Here is a 20798-nt window from a genome sequence, read left to right as displayed (position 1 = left end):
TAAGGTAGGAGCCTGGTGGGTGTCATGGTCTGAAAAGATGTGTTGAAGTCTTAAACCCTCATGTCTCAGGATGCAACTTATTTGAAACTAGGATCTTTACAATAGTCAGTTCAGTTCAGTCACTCACTCATGTCCCACTCTTTGCGACCCCATGAATCGCAGCACGCCAGGCCTCCCTGTCCATCACAAATTCCCGGAGTTCACTCAAAACTCATGCCCATCGAGTCAGTGATGCCACCCAGCCATCTCATCCTCTGTCATCCCCTTCTTCTCATGCCCCCAGTCCCTCCCAGCATCAGGGTCTTTTCCAATGAGTCAACTCTTCACATGAGGTGGCCAAAGTACTGGAGTTTCAGGTTCAGCATCAGTCCTTCCAATGAACACCCAGGACCTATCTCCTTCAGGATGGACTGGTTGGATCTCCTTGCAGTCCAAGGGACTCTCAAGAGTCTTCTCCAACACCACAGTTCGAAAGCATCAATTTTTCGGCGCTCAGCTTTCTTCACAGTCCAACTCTCATATCCATACATGACCACTGGAAAAACCACAGCCTTGACTAGACGACCTTTGTTGGCAAAGTAATGTCTCTGCTTTTTAATATGCTATCTAGGTTGGTCATAACTTTCCTTCCAAAGAGTAAGCGTCTTTTAATTTCATGGCTGCAGTCACCATCTGCAGTGATTTTGGAGCCCCCCCAAAAAGTCAGACACTGTTTCCACTGTTTCCCCATCTGTTTCCCATGAGGTGATGGGACCAGAAGCCATGATCTTAGCTTTCTGAATGTTGAGCTTTAAACCAACTTTTTCACTCTCCTCTTTCACTTTCATCAAGAGGCTTTTTAGTTCCTCTTCACTTTCAGCCATAAGGGTGGTGTCATCTGCATATCTGAGGTTATTGATATTTCTCCCGGCAATCTTAATTCCAGCTTGTGATTCTTCCAGCCCAGCGTTTCTCATGATGTACTCTGCATATAAGTTAAATAAGCAGGGTGACAATATACAGCCTTGACGTACTCCTTTTCCTATTTGGAACCAGTCTGTTGTTCCATGTCCAGTACTAACTGTTGCTTCCTGACCTGCATACAGGTTTCTCAAGAGGCAGGTCAGGTGGTCTGGTATTCCCATCTCCGTCAGAATTTTCCACAGTTTATTGTGATCCACACAGTCAAAGGCTTTGGCATAGTCAATAAAGCAGAAATAGATGTTTTTCTGGAACTCTCTTGCTTTTTGATGATCTAGCGGATATTGGCAATTTGATCTCTGATTCCTCTGGTTCCTTTTCTAAAACCAGCTTGAACATCTTTACAATACTAGTCAAGTTAAAATGACTCTATTAGAGTGAGCCCTACCCCCAATGTAACATGTGTCCTTCCGAAAAGAGGAAATTTGAACAGAGACAGGCACACACAGAGTTAGGATGATGTGAAGAGACACGAGGGGATGTCACGTGATGATAGAGGCAAGGATTAGACTGATGCTGCTGCAAGCCAAGAGACACCAGGGACTTCTGGCCACCACCAGAAACTGGAACAAGCCAGAGTCCTCAGGAGACTGCAGCCCCAATGACACCTTGATCTCAGACTTCAGATGTCCAGAAATGTGAGAGAATAAACTGCTGCTGTCCAAGCCTCCCAGTTAGAGGTTCTCTGTGACACTGGCCCCAGCACATTAATACACCAGGTGATGGGCGATCCCAGAGTTGGGAGTGCTTCATTTTGTGAGACAGGTGGGGTCAGATGGAGGGTTTATAAAGAATGGATGCTGGATCTGGATCTCAAGAGCGAGGAGGATGGTGACAGACAGAGAAGGGAGACCTGTCAGGTGAGTATTGCAACAGCTGATGACAGGTGCCGGCAGCTTGCAACTGGCTTGGGGGTGTGGTCACCCCAGTAGATGAGTGGTGTCAGGACCTGGTGATGAGGGGCAGGGAGGGGACACGGGGACGGCAAGGATCTGGGCTGAGTCATCGGTGACAGAGGTGGCGTCCCCTGAGACCATGAATACAAGCAGAGGAGTGTAGTAAGGACTGGGCACCGGGGAGGCCACTTGGAGCCTGGGAGCATTTGGTGAAATGTCCAGGCGGCAGTTAGACAAAAACAACCACACAGAACAGGCTTCCCATGTCTGGCTCCTTCTCAACCTTTATCACTCACATCAAAGCTCTCTCCCTCAGAGAAGCTTTTCTGCACCCACCTGCTCCATCCAGGCTGGTTCTCTACAATCACTCTGATCCATTACCTGTCCATTCTCACAGCATTTACATGATCTTTGCTGTTTCTCATCTCTCTCCCCACGTATTTTTAAGTCCCACATTGTTTGCTGCCAAATTTCAATTGCTCAGAACAGTGTCTGCACGTGATCAGGGCTGGATCAAGATTTGCTGAATGAAAGAAGAAACAAAGAAGCCCAAGAGAAGGCCCAGGCTGCTGACTGTGTTTTTGGAAAGCAGGCGGCGCTGAGTTGGAGTTTGGGGTAGAAGACACTTGGTGGGTATCAACCCCACGAACGGAAGTGAGAGGAGGCAGGATGGGGGCAGACAGGAAAGGGGAACTGAGTGTCAGCTCCCCAGAGCTTTGGCCACCCCTGAGCTCAGGAGAGAACATCATTCAGTAGAGTTGTCCATCTTGGGCTGAAATGACTGGGCCCATCTTGCTTGGTCAGTGGATGCATCCTTCCCCCGGGAAGGGCAGACCCTGAAGGAGTGGAGAGCTGGGCTCTGTCTGCTGACCACGCCCCCATGGCTGAAGGAAGTGAGTCTCCATGTTCACCAGATGCGGGCTGGACACACAGGTTCATAGCGTCAAGGGTGCTGTTGGTGGTGGTGGTGTTGAAACCAGGCAGGGAACAGATGACAAGCAGCAAACAGCCTGTGATCCGTGCTACTGGGAACGTGCAGGTCAGGTACAGTGCGGAAGAGAAGGGTGTGTCCTCATCCAAGTACAAGGAATCGGGGATGCTCTCTGGATGTGGTGGAATTTGACTTGAAGGATCTCTTTGCTTGCAACTCTAGAGAGCTGAAGGGCAGGGAGTTTAAAGAGAGAGTGCAGCACCCACCCCCCCACCCCCCATGCTTGGGAGAAATGATGTACAGCAGTTAGCTGCAGCCTGGACATGTGACGGGTTAGCAGGAACGCTTCTGGAAAGGTGGGTAGAGGCCAGCGCTTGAAGCAGTGGTGACCTGAGAAAAGCTGAGCTGTGAGGACACTTACCCAGTGCCAGAAGCTGCTCTTGATTTTTCTTTGAAGACCCAGCAGCGCAGCAGAAACAGGAGGTCAGCCAGGCAGCCTGATGGTGGGAGGTTGGTCCAAACTGACGTGACGCAACTGCTCCAGAATCAAAGTTCCATTGAAAGAGGGGTTCAAGGGAAAGTTGGCTTAGGGCATTGCTTCAGAAAACTGCTGGGAAGGACAGAAATGAAACAGGATCACAAGTCGCCCCAAAAGTGGTGGAGAAAGCTGCTTCCTACCACAATCCTCCAGAGGCCGAGAGGAGCTTTCATCTTCCCAAGAAGCCCCTGTGGCTGAGGCTGTCGCCCGCTAGGCGGGAGGTGAGAGCTGCTAGCACACTTTATCCCTTCAGTTAGAGATGGAGTGAAGAGAAGAGCCAGCCGGTGGCACCCGCCAGCCTGGAGACCGCGTGGTCGTGCTCAGCGCCTCCTGTCCCCGCGGAACCCGTCTGTGCAGGCAGGCAGCACTCCAGGTCCATTCCAGGTCCCAGAGGGTCCTCTTTTCGCCTGGACCCCTTGGCCTCCTCCTCACCTCTCTCTCACTTCCTCCCAGGCCCAAGCCTGAGGGCCCAAAGATTTCTAAGACTCTGGGCACCCCGATTGTCATCTCAGTTTCTTTGCCTCTCAAGCAAGGGGTTCAGCTGTATTTTTTTTTCTTTTTATTAAACTTCCAGATTTGAGGACTTAATTATCTCGATAGCAGGCTCTGGCATAGCAAACCTCGAGATGAATTTTAGACCTTTCTTGCACTGGATTCCAGACGAAAGGAACAGGAGCCATTGTACTTTGTCTAGGAAAACCTGCATTGGTGGCACCTTGGGGGAGTTTTTTAAACACTGTATCCCCAGAAGCTACCAGGCACAGAGAAATGTTCAGTGAAGACTTGTAATGGATGAATGAACGGGTGAATGGATGGCAGTGGAGGACAAGCTGAGGGGGGAATTCCATCTCGGGCACCCCTTTCCCACTCTAGGAACCCTCTGCTGTTTCTCCTACCTGTGCATCACAGATACCTGGCTCCCTTCAGAAACTTCATCCCCATCCAGGGATTGAGGGCTGAGAACGCATCAAAGCTGAGGTTCCTGAACATTGAAACGTGTTGCAATTTCAAGAAGAGGAAAGGGAAATAACAGCATGCATTCTGTCAGCCATTGGCAACCCGTCCAGTACTCTTGCCTGGAAAATCCCATGGACAGAGGATCCTGGGGGGGCTACAGTCCACAGGGTCGCAAAGAGTTGGACACGACTGAGCGACTGACCACGTTTATTAGGATACGGATGTGTTGACTGTCTGCACCACGTCCACGGTCACCTCTGCCAGCTCCACCACCTCTGCCACCCCTTCCACTCTCACCACCTCCATCACCTCCTCAGTCATCACCACCATTACCACTGCCAACACCATCATCACCACCGTCATCTCCACCTCCACCATCACCGTAATACAAGCTACATGAAGGCCAAGTCTCCGGTGCCTTATGAACTCCTGTATTCCTGATGCTAGATATGGAGAAAATGCCTGGACCATTTAATGAAAATGAGGAAGGGAAGATAAAGGAAGAGAGGAAGGGAAGAAGGATGAATAAAAGGCAGGAAGGGGGAGAGGAAGAGAGGATAGAGAAGTTCTCATGTTCTCAGCGGGGAGACAGACCTGACAACAATAAGACTTTTCTACGCTGAAATCTGGCAGACCCAGCCACAGGGCTATGGACCCAGTGCAGGGAAGCATGGTGTTGAGAGCAGAGAGGAGGGGGGTTCAGAAAAGGTCTCCTGGAAGAAATGATGTCTAAACTGAATTTTGAAGATGAGTAAGAATTTCCCAAGTGGGCAGGAAGAAGGTACTGCGAGCCAAGGCCCAGGTGTGTGAAGACAGAATGGGGTTGTTGAGGAGGCAGAAGCTAAGGATTCGGCCCTTGTAGAGAGCAGTGAAGGGAAAAGAGGCTGAACCAGCTGGTGGATTGAAGGGGTGGGGAGTGGTAGGTGCGGATGTTTTAACACAGCATTTCTTCTCTGTTACAACTTTAAAACCTTGGATTTTCTTTCATAGGCAAGAGGATTTTAATGAGAAAATCACATTCATTCATTCATTTGTTCTTTATTCAGCAGTTATTTATTGAGTGTCCTTTATGTGCGGAGCCTAAGGATAGAGCAATAAATAAAGCCACAAAATGCATTTCAGTGATCTCATCAAACTTCACAATAAACCTCAGATGTTGTGACCGATTATCTATTTTATAGTTACTGATAAAAATCACTTCCAAGCCCTAAACTCGACATTCCCACAGTTGCTCTCCATGACGGCCCTGTGTGGGAGTAGGAAGTTCATTTCAGATGAACGTGGAGCTGAGAGGCTGACTGTCCAGTCAAGACGCATCAGCTGAGAAGGGCTATGGCCAGGCTGGTCTGACAGCCAAACGCACTCTTTTCCTTTCAAAGCGCTGTCTGCAGCACGAGGATGAAGCCATGAGGCTGGAACTTGACATCAGGCCGTCAGGTGAGTCTTGTCCTGTGGGATGTTTTCGACACGTAATTTAATGTACTTGCTGTCAAGGGTGCTTCCAGCCTGCCTTCTTTGCACCCGTGCTTAAATGCAAGGACAGTCTTCTCTTTCCAGTATTTTTCCTTTCTTTCCCCACCACCACCTGCCAGGGTGGGGGAAATGCCTTGGGCTCCCCAGGGAGTTTGCTGAGCATGGACTCCCATTGGCTCCTCCCAGCCAGGGGCTCCTGAGGTTTAGAACATCCTCATGAGTTTCATTTCCACACATTTCAGTGCTACATTGCAGCCTGAGCCACCTCTGAAAAACCTGGTGTATCACAAGCTGAGAGCCCCTCCCTGGATATTGAGGATGGCCCCCCATTCCCTGGGCAGACTGTCCTCATCTGCCTCCTGGTTGATGGCTGGCTGGCATCTGCAAGGACAGAAAGTTGGAAACCTGTTAACCTTTGTCTGAAACTGAGCCCGCTCCACGCCCGAGTCGAGCTCAGTCTGCTGAGTCATCATCCTAAGTCTGGGCCATCACTTATACCCAGGGGAGAAACAAAGCAAAACTTCCAGTGCTCGGGAGGGAAGGGAAATATCAACCCAACAGGAAAAGAAAGCAATCAACACCCAGGTAAGCAGGCACTCCACACAGGCCGACGCCCTGGGCCAGTGGTGGTCGCGGTGATCGGGGTCTCTCCCCCTGACGCCACCTTCAGCTTCGCAAGGATGGGGCCCACGTCAGCTTTAGCCCATGTCTGTGTCCCAGTGCCCAGCACAGAGTTGGTGCCAAATGCATGTTTGCAAATGAATGAAATGAAGGAAGGTTGAAGAAGGATTTAACGAGAAAGCTGGGTGGTGCCTTCCTGGAGGAAAGAAACCTGTCCAAGCTGCCCTGTTGGCTTTGACGAGACAGGTGGTAAATAACGAGGCAGTGGTGCTCAGAATGAGCCCCCAAGCCCACCTGGGCTCCTGGTTGTGCTTCCTGCTGTGACAGGTCCTGCCAAGGGTGCCGAGTAGTGTTGGCCGTTGTCCCCATGCTCCGAGGTCACGGTTGAGGGGGGTAGGAGCCGGTGCACACATCCACGCACGGAGACCTGGGGCGCTACGTGCAGTCAGGCTTCTTTCCCGCTCTGGTCCTTGGCTGCTAGGACCCGGAGGACTATGGGTTATGCTCCCTAAAGGACAACTGCATTAATATTTGTAGTCAGAAGACCGGCTGCCCTTCTCTTACTGCTGTTTCTTCCCCACATTATCCTACTAAGGTGTGTGTGAGTGTGTATGTGTGCATAATAACTGAGGTGGCATAGACTTTCATCCTTCCTGTCCTTCTTCAGGAAATCACCCCAGCCCAGGTGCCTGCAGGGGCTGCCATCTTATCACCTGTCCTGCCCTGACCTCTTGTCCAGAGGTTCTTGGCTCAGGACAGGACCCTTGAAGGGGACGACAGAGGACGAGATGGTTGGATGGCTTCACCGACTCAATGGACATGAGTCTGAGCAAACTCCGGGAGATGGTGAAGGACAGGGGAGGTTGGCATGCTGCAGTCCTTGGGGTCGCAAAGAGTCAGACACAACTTAGCAACTGAACAATAACAACAAAAGGACCTTGAGGCAGACAGGGAGGATTCAGGTCCTGGGATGAGGGATTTGGACCAGGGAGAATTAAGGCAATCTCTCTCATGCAGAAACTGGAAGATACAGACCGGGAAAGATATTGGGAGCAACAGTTCCAGCCAGATGTGTCAGCTGAGTTCAGAAAGGACCACACTCCCAGAATTTCCTTTCCTGTGTGGGTTCCGGGTGAGGGTTGATCACAAGGGAAGTGTCCTGGAGGTTTGGAAGGTAGAGGTCAAATGGCAGCCAACACTCTTTAAAGGGTAGCGTGGGTACCAGGCGCTGCTAAGCTCACCTGCCAGGGAGCCCTGTCGTCTTAAAGCAGCGTCCCCATCAGCGGCTCCTCCCTTGGCGTCTCCACATCCCCACCAGGTGGGGACACCAGCACCATCACAGACGGCCGTGTCATCCAGGCTGAGAGACAGGTAAAGACTCAGATCTGCCCTCCTGGCTTCTGGCCAGTCCTCACCCTCCCCCACCTCATGCCCAGGGCTTCTTCCCAGCTGCCCGCTGACCTGCAGTGACCCAGGCTGACCACCAGATGCAGGGGCCTTCCACAGACTTCTCACCAGTTCCCAAAACCCTGGAGAACCTCATCCCTGTTGTAAGCCTTTATTTCCCATCATTCACTGGGTGCCTTGGTGGACACCCAGCTGATCACAGAGGAAGTCAGTCTGCAGAGAAACAGAGGATAAAGCTGGCATACAAACCAGTGTGAAGGTCAGGGCAGGTGGAAGGTTCTGGCAGCCTCACATCATAGCTCTCGATTCCCAGGCCACCTTGAAACTGACTATCGCCCACTACCCCTGATGCTGTGAGCTGACATTTCCTCCTTGCTAAGCTCCATTGAGATGGGTTCCTCTCTCCTCTTCCCAACCACCCCAGGAAGTGGACAGTTTTCACCTGAATTATGCAGGTGAGAAAACAGAGGCTCCAGGAGGTTGAGGAATTTGCCAGGGCTGAGGTAACTGGCTAGCAGCTGAGAGTTATTCAAGCCAGGTCTGTCTGACATGAAACCCACAGCATCTCCCTGCCACACTCCCTCTCATGAGTCCCTGTCCAGTGTCTGACTAGAGTCCCTGGGCTCACTCAAGTTTCTCAGCACCCCATGGGCCCATGCCCTGAGCATGCGTGTGCGTGGGTGATAAGTTACTTCAGTTATGTCCGACTCTGTGTGACCCTATGGACGGCAGCCTGCCAGGCTCCTCTTTCCATGATATCCTCCAGGCAAGAATACTGTGGTGGGTTGCCATGCCCTCCTTCAGGGGATCTTCCCAACCCAGGGTTCGAACCCATGTCTCTTATGTCTAGCCTGCATTGGTAATTGGCAGGTGGGTTCTTTACCACTAGCGTCACCTGGAAAGCCTGCCCTGAGCACACACCTAGTCTGTCCCAGGAGCTGGGGGTGCAGCTGTGATCAGCGCCAAGTCTATACTCAAGGAGCTGGTATCCAAATGCTGGAAGGCCAACAGGGCAGAAGTAGGCAGGCAGGTGAAAAAAAAGACCATTTCAGAAGTGCCGAAGGCTATGAATGAAATAAGCCAGGGAGATGTGCTTCAGACTCGGGGAGATGGAGCAGAGACCAGAGGAAAGAGAGAGAATCACAAGGTCAGAACCACCCGCCCCGCCCACCCCCCCACCGCCCCTCCGCTAGAGTGAGAACGTGGAAGAGAACTGTCTCGATGGCATAGAAGACCTCTGGAGAGCCATCTTCCAGGTCTTGGTTTATTGCTTCTTCTCCCTTCCTGATCCCCCCACCTTCTCGTCCCCCTGCCCATTCCCACCTCCTGTCACCTGGACTCCATCCCCCAAACTCCTGGCTACTGAAGCCCTGATTCAAATGACCATGGACTTGCACAAATGAACATGGACTCACGCAAATGACCATGGACTCGAAGCTCCACGCCCTGCCTGTGTCTAGCCACCAGCTGCCACCACCTCTGAAGCCCCTTGGCCCTGTACTTCCTGTGGGCTCCTTAAGTACCTACCTTGGCCCCGATCAAGTCCCTGAGATCAGAGGCACTGGTCCAGAGGACATGTGGCCCTCATGCCAGCCTCCTCCCCGACACCCATGTGGACCCAAATTACATCTCACCCCAGTCCCCACCCCAGGGTCAGTGACCATGCCCAACTCAGGCTTCAGAGCCACCTCCAAGGACCTACCCAGGTCCCTGTCCTGCCGCAGCTCTGTCCAGTTTCTCCCACACCCCAACCCAGTGTTGAGGTTAGACCATTGCTCTCCACCTCTGCTAGCTGTACCTGAGAGGTGAGTCATAGCCACCAGGGGCTGGCTGAGAGTGCCTGCCTCCTGATGCTAGCATCCAGCCCCACAAGTGCATCCGTGGCACATACCTCCTGCCCACCCCAAGGCTGCTAGGGTGTGCCAGGCAGGAGACAGCTGTGACTGGGAGGTGGGGTGGGTGTGTCAAGAAACTGTGGACATATCTGTGGAGATGCTCTGCCTTCTGGAGTTCCATCTCCATGACCAGTGTCACCATAAAATAATACTTCAAATGATATATAATAATGATAATGATCAAGCAATAAAACCAGCTCCCACAGAGTGCCTCCACATGCCAGGCCCAGCACAAAGGCTTTGCATGGGTTATCCCAATGGTGGGGAGGGAGGGATGCCCATTTTATAGGTGAACAAGTTGAGACACAAAGATATGGTGAGATTCAAGGAGTACAAGGAGTATGACCCTTTTCAGACACACATCCCTTCTCAGGCTGTGACTGACAGGAAACATCCAGAATGGCTTATGGTCATTTGAGGTGGAAAATCATTTCTGGCCTTGGAAGTCACACAGAGGAGCTGACAGGTCACTTTTTTTCCGGTGTTTGGAAACATGTCTGGAGGGTGTTGGCAGTTGTGTGATGTATAGGTTTTAGTCCTTACACTGCAGATTTCCAGCTGGGCACACAGTATGTTTGTTTTCATTTATCCCAGAAGGGAAGGGTATGAAAAGCAACTGGTCTTGCCTTGAGGGACCCTTGCAAAATTCCCAAGTCATGGAACAGCTTATCCAGAGGCGGGGGTGGTTTATACTGTGCTGATCACAGGCTCTTGCTTGCTGAATCCTCCCAGTGGATTTCTCAAGCATTTCCCTGGTTTTATGGGTGAGGAAATCAAGATCCTAAGAGATGGAGTAACTACAGGAGGTTGTGAAGCTAGACAGTGGCAGATACGGAGCCTGGACCCAGATTGTCTAACTCCAGATTGAGTCTTCTGACTACCCCCATCTCTGCGTCCCTGTTCTCTGATTTTTTCCACCTGGGGGTCTTTCTCCCTTGCTTCAGATTCCCAAGGCTCTACTGCTTCTTTCCTTGTCTCCATTAATGACATCAGTTATTTACGTCTTAGTATGATATAGTCTTTTCATACTGTTCATGGGGTTCTCAAGGCAAGAATACTGAAGTGGTTTGCCATTCCCTTCTCCAGTGGACCATGTTTTGTCAGAACTCTCCACCCTGACCTGTCTGTCTTGGGTGGCCCTACACGGTATGGCTCATAGCTTCACTGAGTTAGACAAGGTTGTGGTCCATGTGATCATATTGGTTAGTTTTCTGTGATTGTGGTTTTCATTCTGTCTGCCCTCTGATAGAGAAGGATAAAAGGCTTATGGAAGCTTCCTGATGGGAGAGACTGACTGAGGGGAAAACTGGGTCTTGTTCTGATGGGCGGGGCCATGCTCAGTAAATCTTTAATCCAATTTTCTGTTGAAGAGTGGGGCTGTGTTCCCTCCGTTATTTGACCTGACTCCAAACTATGGTGGAAGTAATGAAGATAATGGCGACCTCCTTCAAAATGTCTCATGCACATGAAATTAGAAGATGCTTGTTACTTAGAAGAAAAGTTATGACCAATCTAGACAGCATGTTAAAAAGCAGAGACATTACTTTGCCAACAAATGTCCATCTGGTCAAAGCTATGGTTTTTCCAGTAGTCATATACAGATCTGAGAGTTGGACTATAAAGAAAGCTGAGCACCAAAGAATTGATGTTGTTGAACTGTGGTGTTGGAGAAGACTCTTGAGAGTCCCTTGGATTGCAAAGAGATCCAACCAGGTCATCCTAAAGGAAATCAGTCCTGAATATTCATTGGAAGGACTGATGTTGAAGCTGAAACTCCAATACTTTGGCCAGCTGATGGGAAGAACTGACTCATTTGAAAAGATCCTGATGCTGGGAAAGATTGAAGGAAAGGAGAAGGGGATGACAGAGGGTGAGATTGTTGGATGACATCACCGATTCAATGGACATGAGTTTGAGTAAGCTCCGGGAGTTGGTGTTGATGGCTTCCAGAGCTCTGTCACACCTCATTCCTGCACTCATGGCTCGTGGCTGGTCCTGGGCCCCAGGAGGGATTTGTAGAGCATTGCTGGAGAATGGATATATAGCCAAAAAGGGCCAGCTTTTCCTGTGCTGTTACCTACAAAGCTTAGCCTTCCTTGAAACTATTCTTGCTACCTGATTATTAATTATAGCATTTTTCCATTCAATGGGGGAAGAACAGTCCTGTCCCCGGGCCTCTAGCAGCATTCAGCCCCCAGCACTCTATCTCCGATGCTGAAGCTGAAGCTCCAATACTCTGGCCACCTGGTGTTAAGAGCTGACTCATCAGAAAAGATCCTGATACTGGGAAAGATTGAGGGCAAGAGGAGAAGGAGCAGAGGATGAGATGGTTGGGTGACATCGCAGACTCAATGGACATGAGTCTGGGCAAACTCCAGGAGATGGCGAAGGACCGAGAAGCCTGGCGTGCTACAGTCCATGGGTCACAAAGAGTCAGACAAGACTGAGCGACTGAACAACTACTCACTCTCCCTAGTGCCAGAGGATGAAAATGATGAGCAGTGTGTGACTTGGAAGAGCAGAATCAGCTGTTCCTCATGTCCATTATCACTACTACTATTATCATTATTTTTTACTGCTATTATTATAATTATTATCAAATTGCCACCTTCATATTGCCCATTGCATTTGGTAGCATTGCTAACATCTTGGTGGAGTTGACAAAGCAGGTGCTTCTGTGATCCCACTGAACAGACGGCAGCAGTGAGGCAGAGAGAGGTGAGGGGATGTGGGCAAGGCGGCCCAGCTAATGGACCACCATTAGTCCAGCTAGTGGACTGACCAGGATTAGAACCCAGGTCTCCATGACTTCAGGAGCTGAGCTGCACCTGAGTGTCACAGTACGTCCCTGAGATTGGGGCTGAGGAGTAGATTGGGGAAATAGATGGTGCTGGGTTTTTCTTACAGGCCTCGACTTCATTCATTGTGCACCTGTGATGGGTGCAGGCAGCATCGATCCCACCCCGCCTGAGTCTCTGCCTGTCTTAGATCTGTGGTGGCCGCAGTGTGCAGCATCTTAAGGCCAGATCTTAGTTCCCTAACTGGGACTCGAACTCTGGCCACAGTGGTACAGGTGCTGAATCCTAACTCCTGACCCCGTAGGGACGAGAGGCTAGAAGCAGGCTCTTCTCTTCTTTGGAGGAAGAGTTCCAGCAAAGAGATGGGAATTTGTAAAGCAGATAGAGCATTTATTAAGAGTAAAGTACTTGTGGTGAAGAAACATGGGCAGGCCCAGAGGGAGCCACATGCTTTTGGGGTGATTTATAAGGGGGCAGTTTTCTGGGTTCCCTCTGGCCAATCGTCTTGCTTTGTCTGACTCCATGTCCATATCTGGTCTGACTCAGGGCCCTTCCAGATGTGCACAGCATCTTTTATTCCAAATAGAATCAAGCGTGGGAATCTCTGGGAGGTTGGCAGGACATATTATGGGTAATGTCCTCTCCCTTTGCTGACCCCAGAGAAACCTTCCTGCGCATGTGAAGTTTGTGAGGCCTCCTTGACCTTGACTGCAAGAATGAGAAGTACGTAGGCTCCTTAACTTTTGATCCATGTGAGGCTCAGCTCCTCTCTGCTCCTGACATTATCTTTATCTTGAAGTGTCTGTCCTCAGGGGATGAATACCAGCCACTCAGCCTGGGGCCCATCTATCTGCGCCCTCATCCTGTCTGTCCCCACTTCCCTCCTGCTAGCCTGCTCACATCTGCCTCTCTCTTCTCTCTGTCCCCAAGCCCAGGGTGATGGGAAAATTTGACAGAAAAGCTGCCAAGTGTCGCCAAGGGCTCAGCACTTGATGGCAATGTGGAGCTGTGGAGATAGTCCTAGTTTTTCCTCAATTTCTCCCAAACTTTTTCACTACATGGCTTCTACATTTAATTTTCTTCTTTCTTTTATATCAAAATATTCTTAAGAGTACATACATCTACTTAATAATGATATGATATTCTGGGGATTGTTCTCTATCTGGCTTGAGATAACTTCAATTTTCTAATCCCTATAATGGGAGTGAGGGGTGCCCAAGTGGCAATAGTGGTAAAGAACCTGCCTGCCAATGCAGGAGACATAAGAGACATGGGTTTGATCCCTGGGTCGGGAAGATTCCCTGGAGAAGGGCATGGAAATCCACTCCCATATTCTTGTCTGGAGAATCCCATGGACAGAGGCCCCTGGCGGGCTCCAGTCCATAGGGTCTCAAAGAGTCAGACAAGACTGGTGACTCAGCACTCACACACACCTAGTGGGAGTGACAGCAGTCTATCCTACATAGGCTTGTAAGAATTAAATTTACGTGTATGCATTTGTGTATAAATGGGCACACACTGCCAGAATCAAATTGGCAGGTGTAATATTGTGATACAATAAGAAATACGTGTTTGGTCTTTACACATCCGCCATCCATGAAAGAGAATTCCACTTTTCCACACCAGGGAGTTGTCAGTCCTAGTAATTTCAGCAATTCTGGTGGGTGGGTAGTGGTATCTTGCTGTGGGTTGTTGTCATTTTATTTGGTTGGTTTTTGGTTTTGGTGGGGTTTTTTGTGCATTCCTGATGACTGATGATGTTCGGCCATTTCTCAGATGCCTCTTGGTAATTTGGATATCCCCTTTGATGAAGTATCTGTTCAAGCCTTTGCCTTTGCTTCTAAGTTATGGTCTTTTCCTTACTGACGTGTAGAAATGTTTAAGACTCGGGTAGTATTAGCCCTTTATCAGACAGACATCTTGTAAGTACCATCTCCCAGTCAATGTCTTGCTTCTGCATGCTTTTAGGTTACTTCTGGTGGACAGAAATTCTTAATGTTCATGAAGGTCAATTCATCACTTTTTTATGGCTCATATGATTTGTGTGCCATTTAAGAAGTCTTTGCTATCTCAAGCTCATGAAGATATTCTACCACACCTTCTTCTAGAAGACCGTGTTGACAGCTGTAGTGGGGTTTTCTGTTTGTTTTTTTGCCGCACGGTGTGGCATGCAGTATCTTAGTTTCCCATCCAGGGATCGAACCTGCACCCCCTGCAGTGGAAACACATATCCTTAACCACTGGGCCACCAGGGAAGTCCGATACTTGTAGCTCTTAAGGTAAAAATAACACTGAATATCAGCAGTTAATATGGTTCATTCTACTACCTTTCACATTTGGGTCTATTATTTCTAAATTAGTTTTGTATGTGGAGTGAGATGAGGTCAAAGTTCATTTCCCCCATGTGGATATTCAGCCCTTCCTGCACTATTCGTTGCAAGGACCTTTCTTTCCCACTGAATGGCAGTGGTCTCTTTGCCTCATAGCAGGTGACTCTTCCTAGGCGTGTCTGACCTGGATTCTCTAGTCTACTCCATTTGTTAAGTCGTACGTCTGGGCCAATACTGCACTGTCTTAATCTCTATAGCTTTACAGCCATGACTGATAGCTGTTCATGTAAGAAAGCTCAGTGTTTTCAGAGATGTCCCAGAATCTTCCCACGATCATCAGGCAGGAATTATTTGCTTTAGAGCAGAGAATCTCAAACGTGGATGTTTATTATAGCCCCCAGGAGAGGTTCTTAAAAGCAGCCTCTCACTGGCTTTTTCCCAAACCAACTAAATCAGAAGCTCAGAAGGGATGTTCAGGGAATGAATATTCTTAAAGCTTCCAGATGATTCTAACATGCTCCTAGACCTGAGACAACTACTTTAGAGATAGGATATGCTCACTTTTTGAAAAAAGGAAATAGAAGAGGCATTTTTTTTTCTAGATCATCCACTCACTTTTTCCAGGCTGCAAGATCTTTGTTGTGCTACCCTTGCTCTCAGTTTTCACTTAGAGAACTCCTTCAGGACCCAGTTCAAGATTGCCCCATCTAAGAAACCATCCCAAGTACTTCAAGAGGAATCAGGTGCCTCTCATCTGCTCTCACCTCCCAGAGCTACCTCTACCTCAGCATTTACCAAGCTTGTCTGTATCTCTGGACGCCCCTGTGTTCCCATCAGACTTGGGCTCTTGGAGTCAGGGCATGGCATAGTCATTAATATGTTCCTAGATCTCTCACAGGCCCAGCATCTGGGAGAACCAAAGAGCAAGGATAAAATGAAAATTCCTTGCACATGGCCAAGCTGTAAAAACATATTCAAGCCACCGCCCAGTCTCAGGGCATTGCCTCTCGTCCATCAGCTGCCTGCAATGTCCCCAGACTTGCTTGTCATCTTTATCCTCCCAGCCACTGATGGACACTAGGCTCCAATCCCATTATCCATAGGGGATTGGGGAGGCCTCAAGTCTAAGCCCTGGTCCCTTGATGGTGCTAGATGGGGGCTGGACCTCCCATAGCTGTCTCCCTGATGCTCCACACTGATGCTACCCATGCAAGCCTACCTTGGCTGATGGAGGACTCCAATATGGCTTCCTCCTGCAAGGGTGGGCGGCTCCTCACTGAGATTTAGTGCCTGGCCTGGCCTCCAGCCCACCTGCGGCTCCCCTCCGCTGTGACCTACTGGCCCCTGGGAGCTGTGTGTGCTTGGGCATCACCAGTGGCTCCAGGGGCATCCCCACTCGCCCGGGTACTGACCCGCCCGGCCTCGCCCATGCATCCTCATGGGAGTTTGCCCTGGAAGCGAGCGCGTCTGGGCCCGGCCGACAGGTGTGGTTGGCAGACACCCACTGGCCTCACCCTGTCATTAGCAGGCAGGGTTATTTCCGGCCTGACCTGGATTCTGGGCCGGCGTCCGTCTCCCGGCGGTCAGCGCCCATCACTGTCAGGACCGCCTTCCCGTCCGCCCGGCTGTCGGCCAGGGACTCAGCGAGCAGAGTCACACGGGGAGGCCTCTCACCTGACCCAGATGCGTCGCAGCGGACAGGCCCGCCTCCCCGGGTGAGTCGTGGTGGCAGCTTCCTGCTTCCGGCAGCTCTGGCGCCCACATCCCCATCGCCTGGTTAGCCTGGTCTGTGAGCGCGTCTGGGGCTGAACCCAGCTCAGGGAAGAGCCAGGGTCGCCTCTCTTCTAGAAGTCATTGCTGGGTCATCTGCGCTGTACATTGTTGGGGATGAGAGTCAGGTCCGCCAGAAGTAGTATCCCAAAGGAAGGAAAACGCCTGGTGCTTCGCTCATACAACCTATTGTGAAACACCTCCAAATTGGGAAGGAATATTCAAATTATTTTCCTCCTCATTAGCATTTATTAGTGAAAACAGACTTGAAAAGAGGTCCCTTGGATCCACTGCAGCATCAGTGGGTCTGAAACATTTTCAGACACCATCACCAACCTCTGATAAAGAAGATAAGAATGCCATCTTATCTTAAATCTTCCTAGAATGAACTCTAAAGTAATACCGGTTCCCGAAGGACAACTTGGAAAATACAGAAAAGCCAGGGGGCAGAAAACCAACCCTCGTCTCATCACTCAGAGCAACAAATATGCCATCAAAAACCAATTTGTAATTTTCTTGAATGATCAAAAACTTTCATGTGAATTTTTGATTCCTGTTTCTCCCTTACTGAAACTATATACTGAATTGTCTATTCATCTCTCTCTGAGTTCTCTTTTCTCAAAGGATTCCATGTGAGCTAAGCTGATAGAACTGACAACCGTAAAGAACCTGAGAAAATTATCAAAAGAAAGAAACGGAGGTTAGAGGCCAGAAAATCCTGTTTTCCACCTCTTCCCACTGATGACAGTGGTGATATTTGGGTCGAATATTTAGCATCAGAACTACAGAATGATCTACCTGTAGAATATTCCAGGTTGTATGGCCAGTGTGATTGGGAAATATAGTAGTTGCAAAAGTTAAGAATGGACTTCATTAGGGAAGCCACACCCCAGTGGGTGTGGTCTAAATATCAGGCAGCTGCCTCCTGAGATGAGAAGCCCCAGAGGAAGTGGTGTGGCCTTTTCTTTGGAACCTCCATCAGCTGCCCAATCAGGCCGTCTAATTTTATTGGCCTACAGTCTACTTTTCCAAGAGGCCATGGAAGTATAAATAATAAAGCAAGAAAAGCAGATCCATTTGGCTGGCTGCGTAGATTTCTTCTGAATGTACTGTGAGTATGAGAACTTCTCTTTGAAAAGGTCAAGCGCTTCTTGCTTATTCCACAAAGTTTGCTTCAGCTTGCAGGAGGGTACAGTCAAGTCCTGGAGGAAGAAAATTCTGGAGGAGTTCTAGAGCTTGGAAACCCCTCTTTTGAAGAGGGTACTGAGCATCTCCAGTGAGGCCCTGATCATTTTCCCAGATGTCTATCTCTTGTGCTTTTCTAGAGGATGTGGGGATGGGGATTACCTAGGAAAATCAAGAGGCCCCTCCAAATCGGGTCTGTGTCTTCCCTGTAGTTCTGGCCATAGCCAGTTCTGTGTGTGAGCTGTTCGTGTATCTTATCTCTTCCCAAGGATAGAGGCTGCAGCCATCGATGTACTATTCCAGCATTGGAAAAGACTCTGATGCTGGGAAAGAGTGAGGGCAGGAGGAGAAGGGGGTGACAGAGGATAAGATGGTTGGATGGTATCACTGACTCAGTGGACATGAGTTTGAGCAAACTCCGGGAGACAGTGAAGGACAGGGAAGCCTGGCATGCTGCAGTCCATGGGGTCGCAAAGAGTTGGACGTGAGTTGACTGAACAACTAACAACAACTATTCCATGGAGAAAGTGAGGCCGAGCAGCCCGTTTCATGAATTTTTGCAGAATTGCCTTAACAGATTAGATTCCTGTTCTGATCCATCAGAATGCATGTTTTGACCTCAGAGAGCTCCTTTGTCCACTCAGGGCCTCGGTTTTCCCTTTATAGCACAAGTGGCCCAAAGCTGATGGTCATTCAACCCACACAGTCCCTCATCCTAGAATGAAGTTACAAGGCAGGAGGAACAGGCCAGGCAAAGAGCTGGAAAGTGGTTGAGGATTTGGAGAAGTCTTCGGGGATGGCTGTTGGCACTGCCTCAGGAGAGGGAGCTTCGTGCTTGGGTTTCAAAGGAGACCATGAGCTAGTCAGCAGCACTGGCATGGACCATTTCTTGGGCATTGCTCAAACGCCCTAGTGCCTAATGCATGACGAGGGCTCAGAATAGTTCTTAAAAGGATGAAGGCAGAAATCTCCAGAGTAAATCCAGAGATGAGGTGATGGACCTGTGTCTCAGCCCCTTCTTCCTGGGAAGGAGAATGAAGTCTGTTGCCATAGTCACTAGAGTTCTTCACGTGTCGGTCTCTCTCACTTCCAACAGGGGAAAGAGGATGTGTCTCACCACCACTGAGATCTAAACTTGTTTTGAAAAATAATAACTTCTAATGTGTCCAGAGTGATCGCTTTTAACAATGTCAATCCCTTAAAGCAGGTTGGACCACAGGGCATCCCTGAGATGTCTCCTCTGGTGGGGAGCTTTTGTGCTAGTCTTTTGGGATGTTAAGGCACATTTTTAGGAAGGAAGGGTCCCTTGGGTCCCTTCTGAGTTTATCCAGGTCCTATGCACTCTATGGAGAACTTTGGAAAGGCTTAGAGAAAAACTGGGGTCTTGGAGGGCCTGCGGTTCCTTGGGATGGGGCAGGACACCTGTGTCCAGCCTTTGAAGACAGAGATTCCCACCGCTTCTGGGAGATGGTGAGGGAACAGGGAAGCTTGGTGTGCTGAAGTCCACGGGGTCACAAAAAGCTGGACATGATTCGGTGACTTAACGACAACAACCTTCTCACTGAGTGGGGCCCTTGGGCTGGTGGACCTCACTCATTAGCCTCGAGTTTTAGGGGATGGGAGCTCGTCCCAAGCATCGTAAAACTTTGGCTTGAGGACGGATACCGCCTAAATTTTTCCTTGTTGCTCGGTTTTATCACAGGGAAGAGAGATAGAGCAGACAGTCAGGAGACAGGAGTTCTGGGGAGGGTGGCGGAGGTCTTTTCTCTTTGAAGACGATGGCTCCAAAGCACCATGCGTGGAACAGTTCTGCTGCATCCTGTGTGTGCTCCTTTTGTTGGTGTTGTTCCCTCAAACTACTGGTGACAACAAGGATGAAAGTACTTTGTAAAATTACAACTATTCTTAAGAGTGCTATTTTAGCTCACTGGCCTCTGGTAGCTCAGACAGTAAAGAATCCGCCTACAATACAGGAGATCTGGGTTCAGTTCCTGGGTCAGGAAGATTCCTTGGAGAAGGGAATGGCAATCCACTCCAGTATTCTTGCCTGGAGAATTCCAGGGACAGAGGAGACTGGCGGGCTACAGTCCATGGGGTTGCAAATAGTCGGACGCGACTGAGCAGCTAACACTTTCACTTTCACTCCCTCCCTGAGTTGCTGTGATAAGGAGATTCCAGTTGCTGGGCTTGGCAGGATGGTGTTGCGGGTAAAAGCAGTGCCGGCTGCCTTGCCCTTCCTTGGGTAAACCCACCCCCACCCCATATGTAGACTTCAAGTACCTGAACTGCTTGTCCAAAGGGCTTCTCATTTATACCTGGAACATATTTGGTTTGGATCTGTCTTTAGGATAAGTAAGTCCTGAGTCCATGCCATGCTATTACTACTAGTAAGAGAAGAAAAATTTTTCCCCAAATTACTAGGGAATGTAAAACCAAAATGGTCAGAGATGAGCTGAAATTCTGCTACAGATTTATCTGCCCCCTGTGTACTCCACAAAATTAGGTTTCTAGTTTGCTCTTTTCCTTTATTTTATTTACCTATTTATTGGATTGGCCAAAAAGTTCATTTGGATTTTTCCATGGGATGTTATGGAAAAATTCGAACAAACTTTTTGACCAACCCAATATTTTGATTGACAGCCAAATACACACACCCCAAAATAAAAATGAGTAAAGACTTGCTCAACTTGGACAATCTATCAGCTTATTGGGAAATAACCAGTCCCTCAGGTATTTTAATTGATGGGATAAAAAAAAATTAGACTCTTTGGGCATCAGGGCCTGGTACCCATCTGAGGAGTTTGGGTCGGTTTAGGGCCTGTGATGACAGATGGAAGGGCCTGGAACTGGGGGTAGAGTGGGCTGCTTGCAGGGGAGGAAGGCCAGGCTGTCAACACTCCATGAGCCTGAGCAGGAGGCCTGTGGGGACCGCTGTGACACAGGTTATAGAGGTAGGGGACACTAAGGCTTGGCAGGGTGTGGGCTGTGTCCTAAGGGGTGGGCGCAGCGAGCTGATTACCAGCATCCAGTGGGGAGA

At 49.5% G+C, this 20798-nt stretch overlaps 1 protein-coding gene and 1 long non-coding RNA gene across 3 annotated transcripts in view; one reads left to right on the top strand and one right to left on the bottom strand.

Annotated features, from left to right (window-relative positions):
• Nucleotides 1-1793: 1793 nt before the first annotated feature.
• The window catches only part of SERPINA12 (serpin family A member 12), a 30937-nt gene continuing 11932 nt past the window's right edge, over nt 1794-20798 (top strand). Inside the window, exons 1-2 of one of the 2 annotated variants that reach the window (XM_043921962.1) lie at nt 1794-1820; nt 5662-5719. In XM_043921962.1, coding sequence (XP_043777897.1) covers nt 5689-5719 — 31 coding nt within the window. In that variant the 5' untranslated portion in view covers nt 1794-1820; nt 5662-5688. Of the gene's footprint in view, nt 1821-5661; nt 5720-17178; nt 17688-20798 lie in introns of those variants that run through there. The other variant, XM_043921963.1, reaches the window with a different exon arrangement.
• On the bottom strand, nt 7412-7990 carry LOC122706623. Its single transcript, XR_006344424.1, has 3 exons — nt 7838-7990; nt 7618-7736; nt 7412-7535 (listed from the first exon to the last, which is right to left on the bottom strand). It is a non-coding gene; the product is annotated as an uncharacterized LOC122706623 (long non-coding RNA).

The sequence above is a fragment of the Cervus elaphus genome, chromosome 13 (assembly GCF_910594005.1).
Source record: "Cervus elaphus chromosome 13, mCerEla1.1, whole genome shotgun sequence".
Classification (NCBI taxonomy): Eukaryota; Metazoa; Chordata; class Mammalia; order Artiodactyla; family Cervidae; genus Cervus; species Cervus elaphus.
This window is presented reverse-complemented; position numbering and strand designations above follow the sequence as displayed.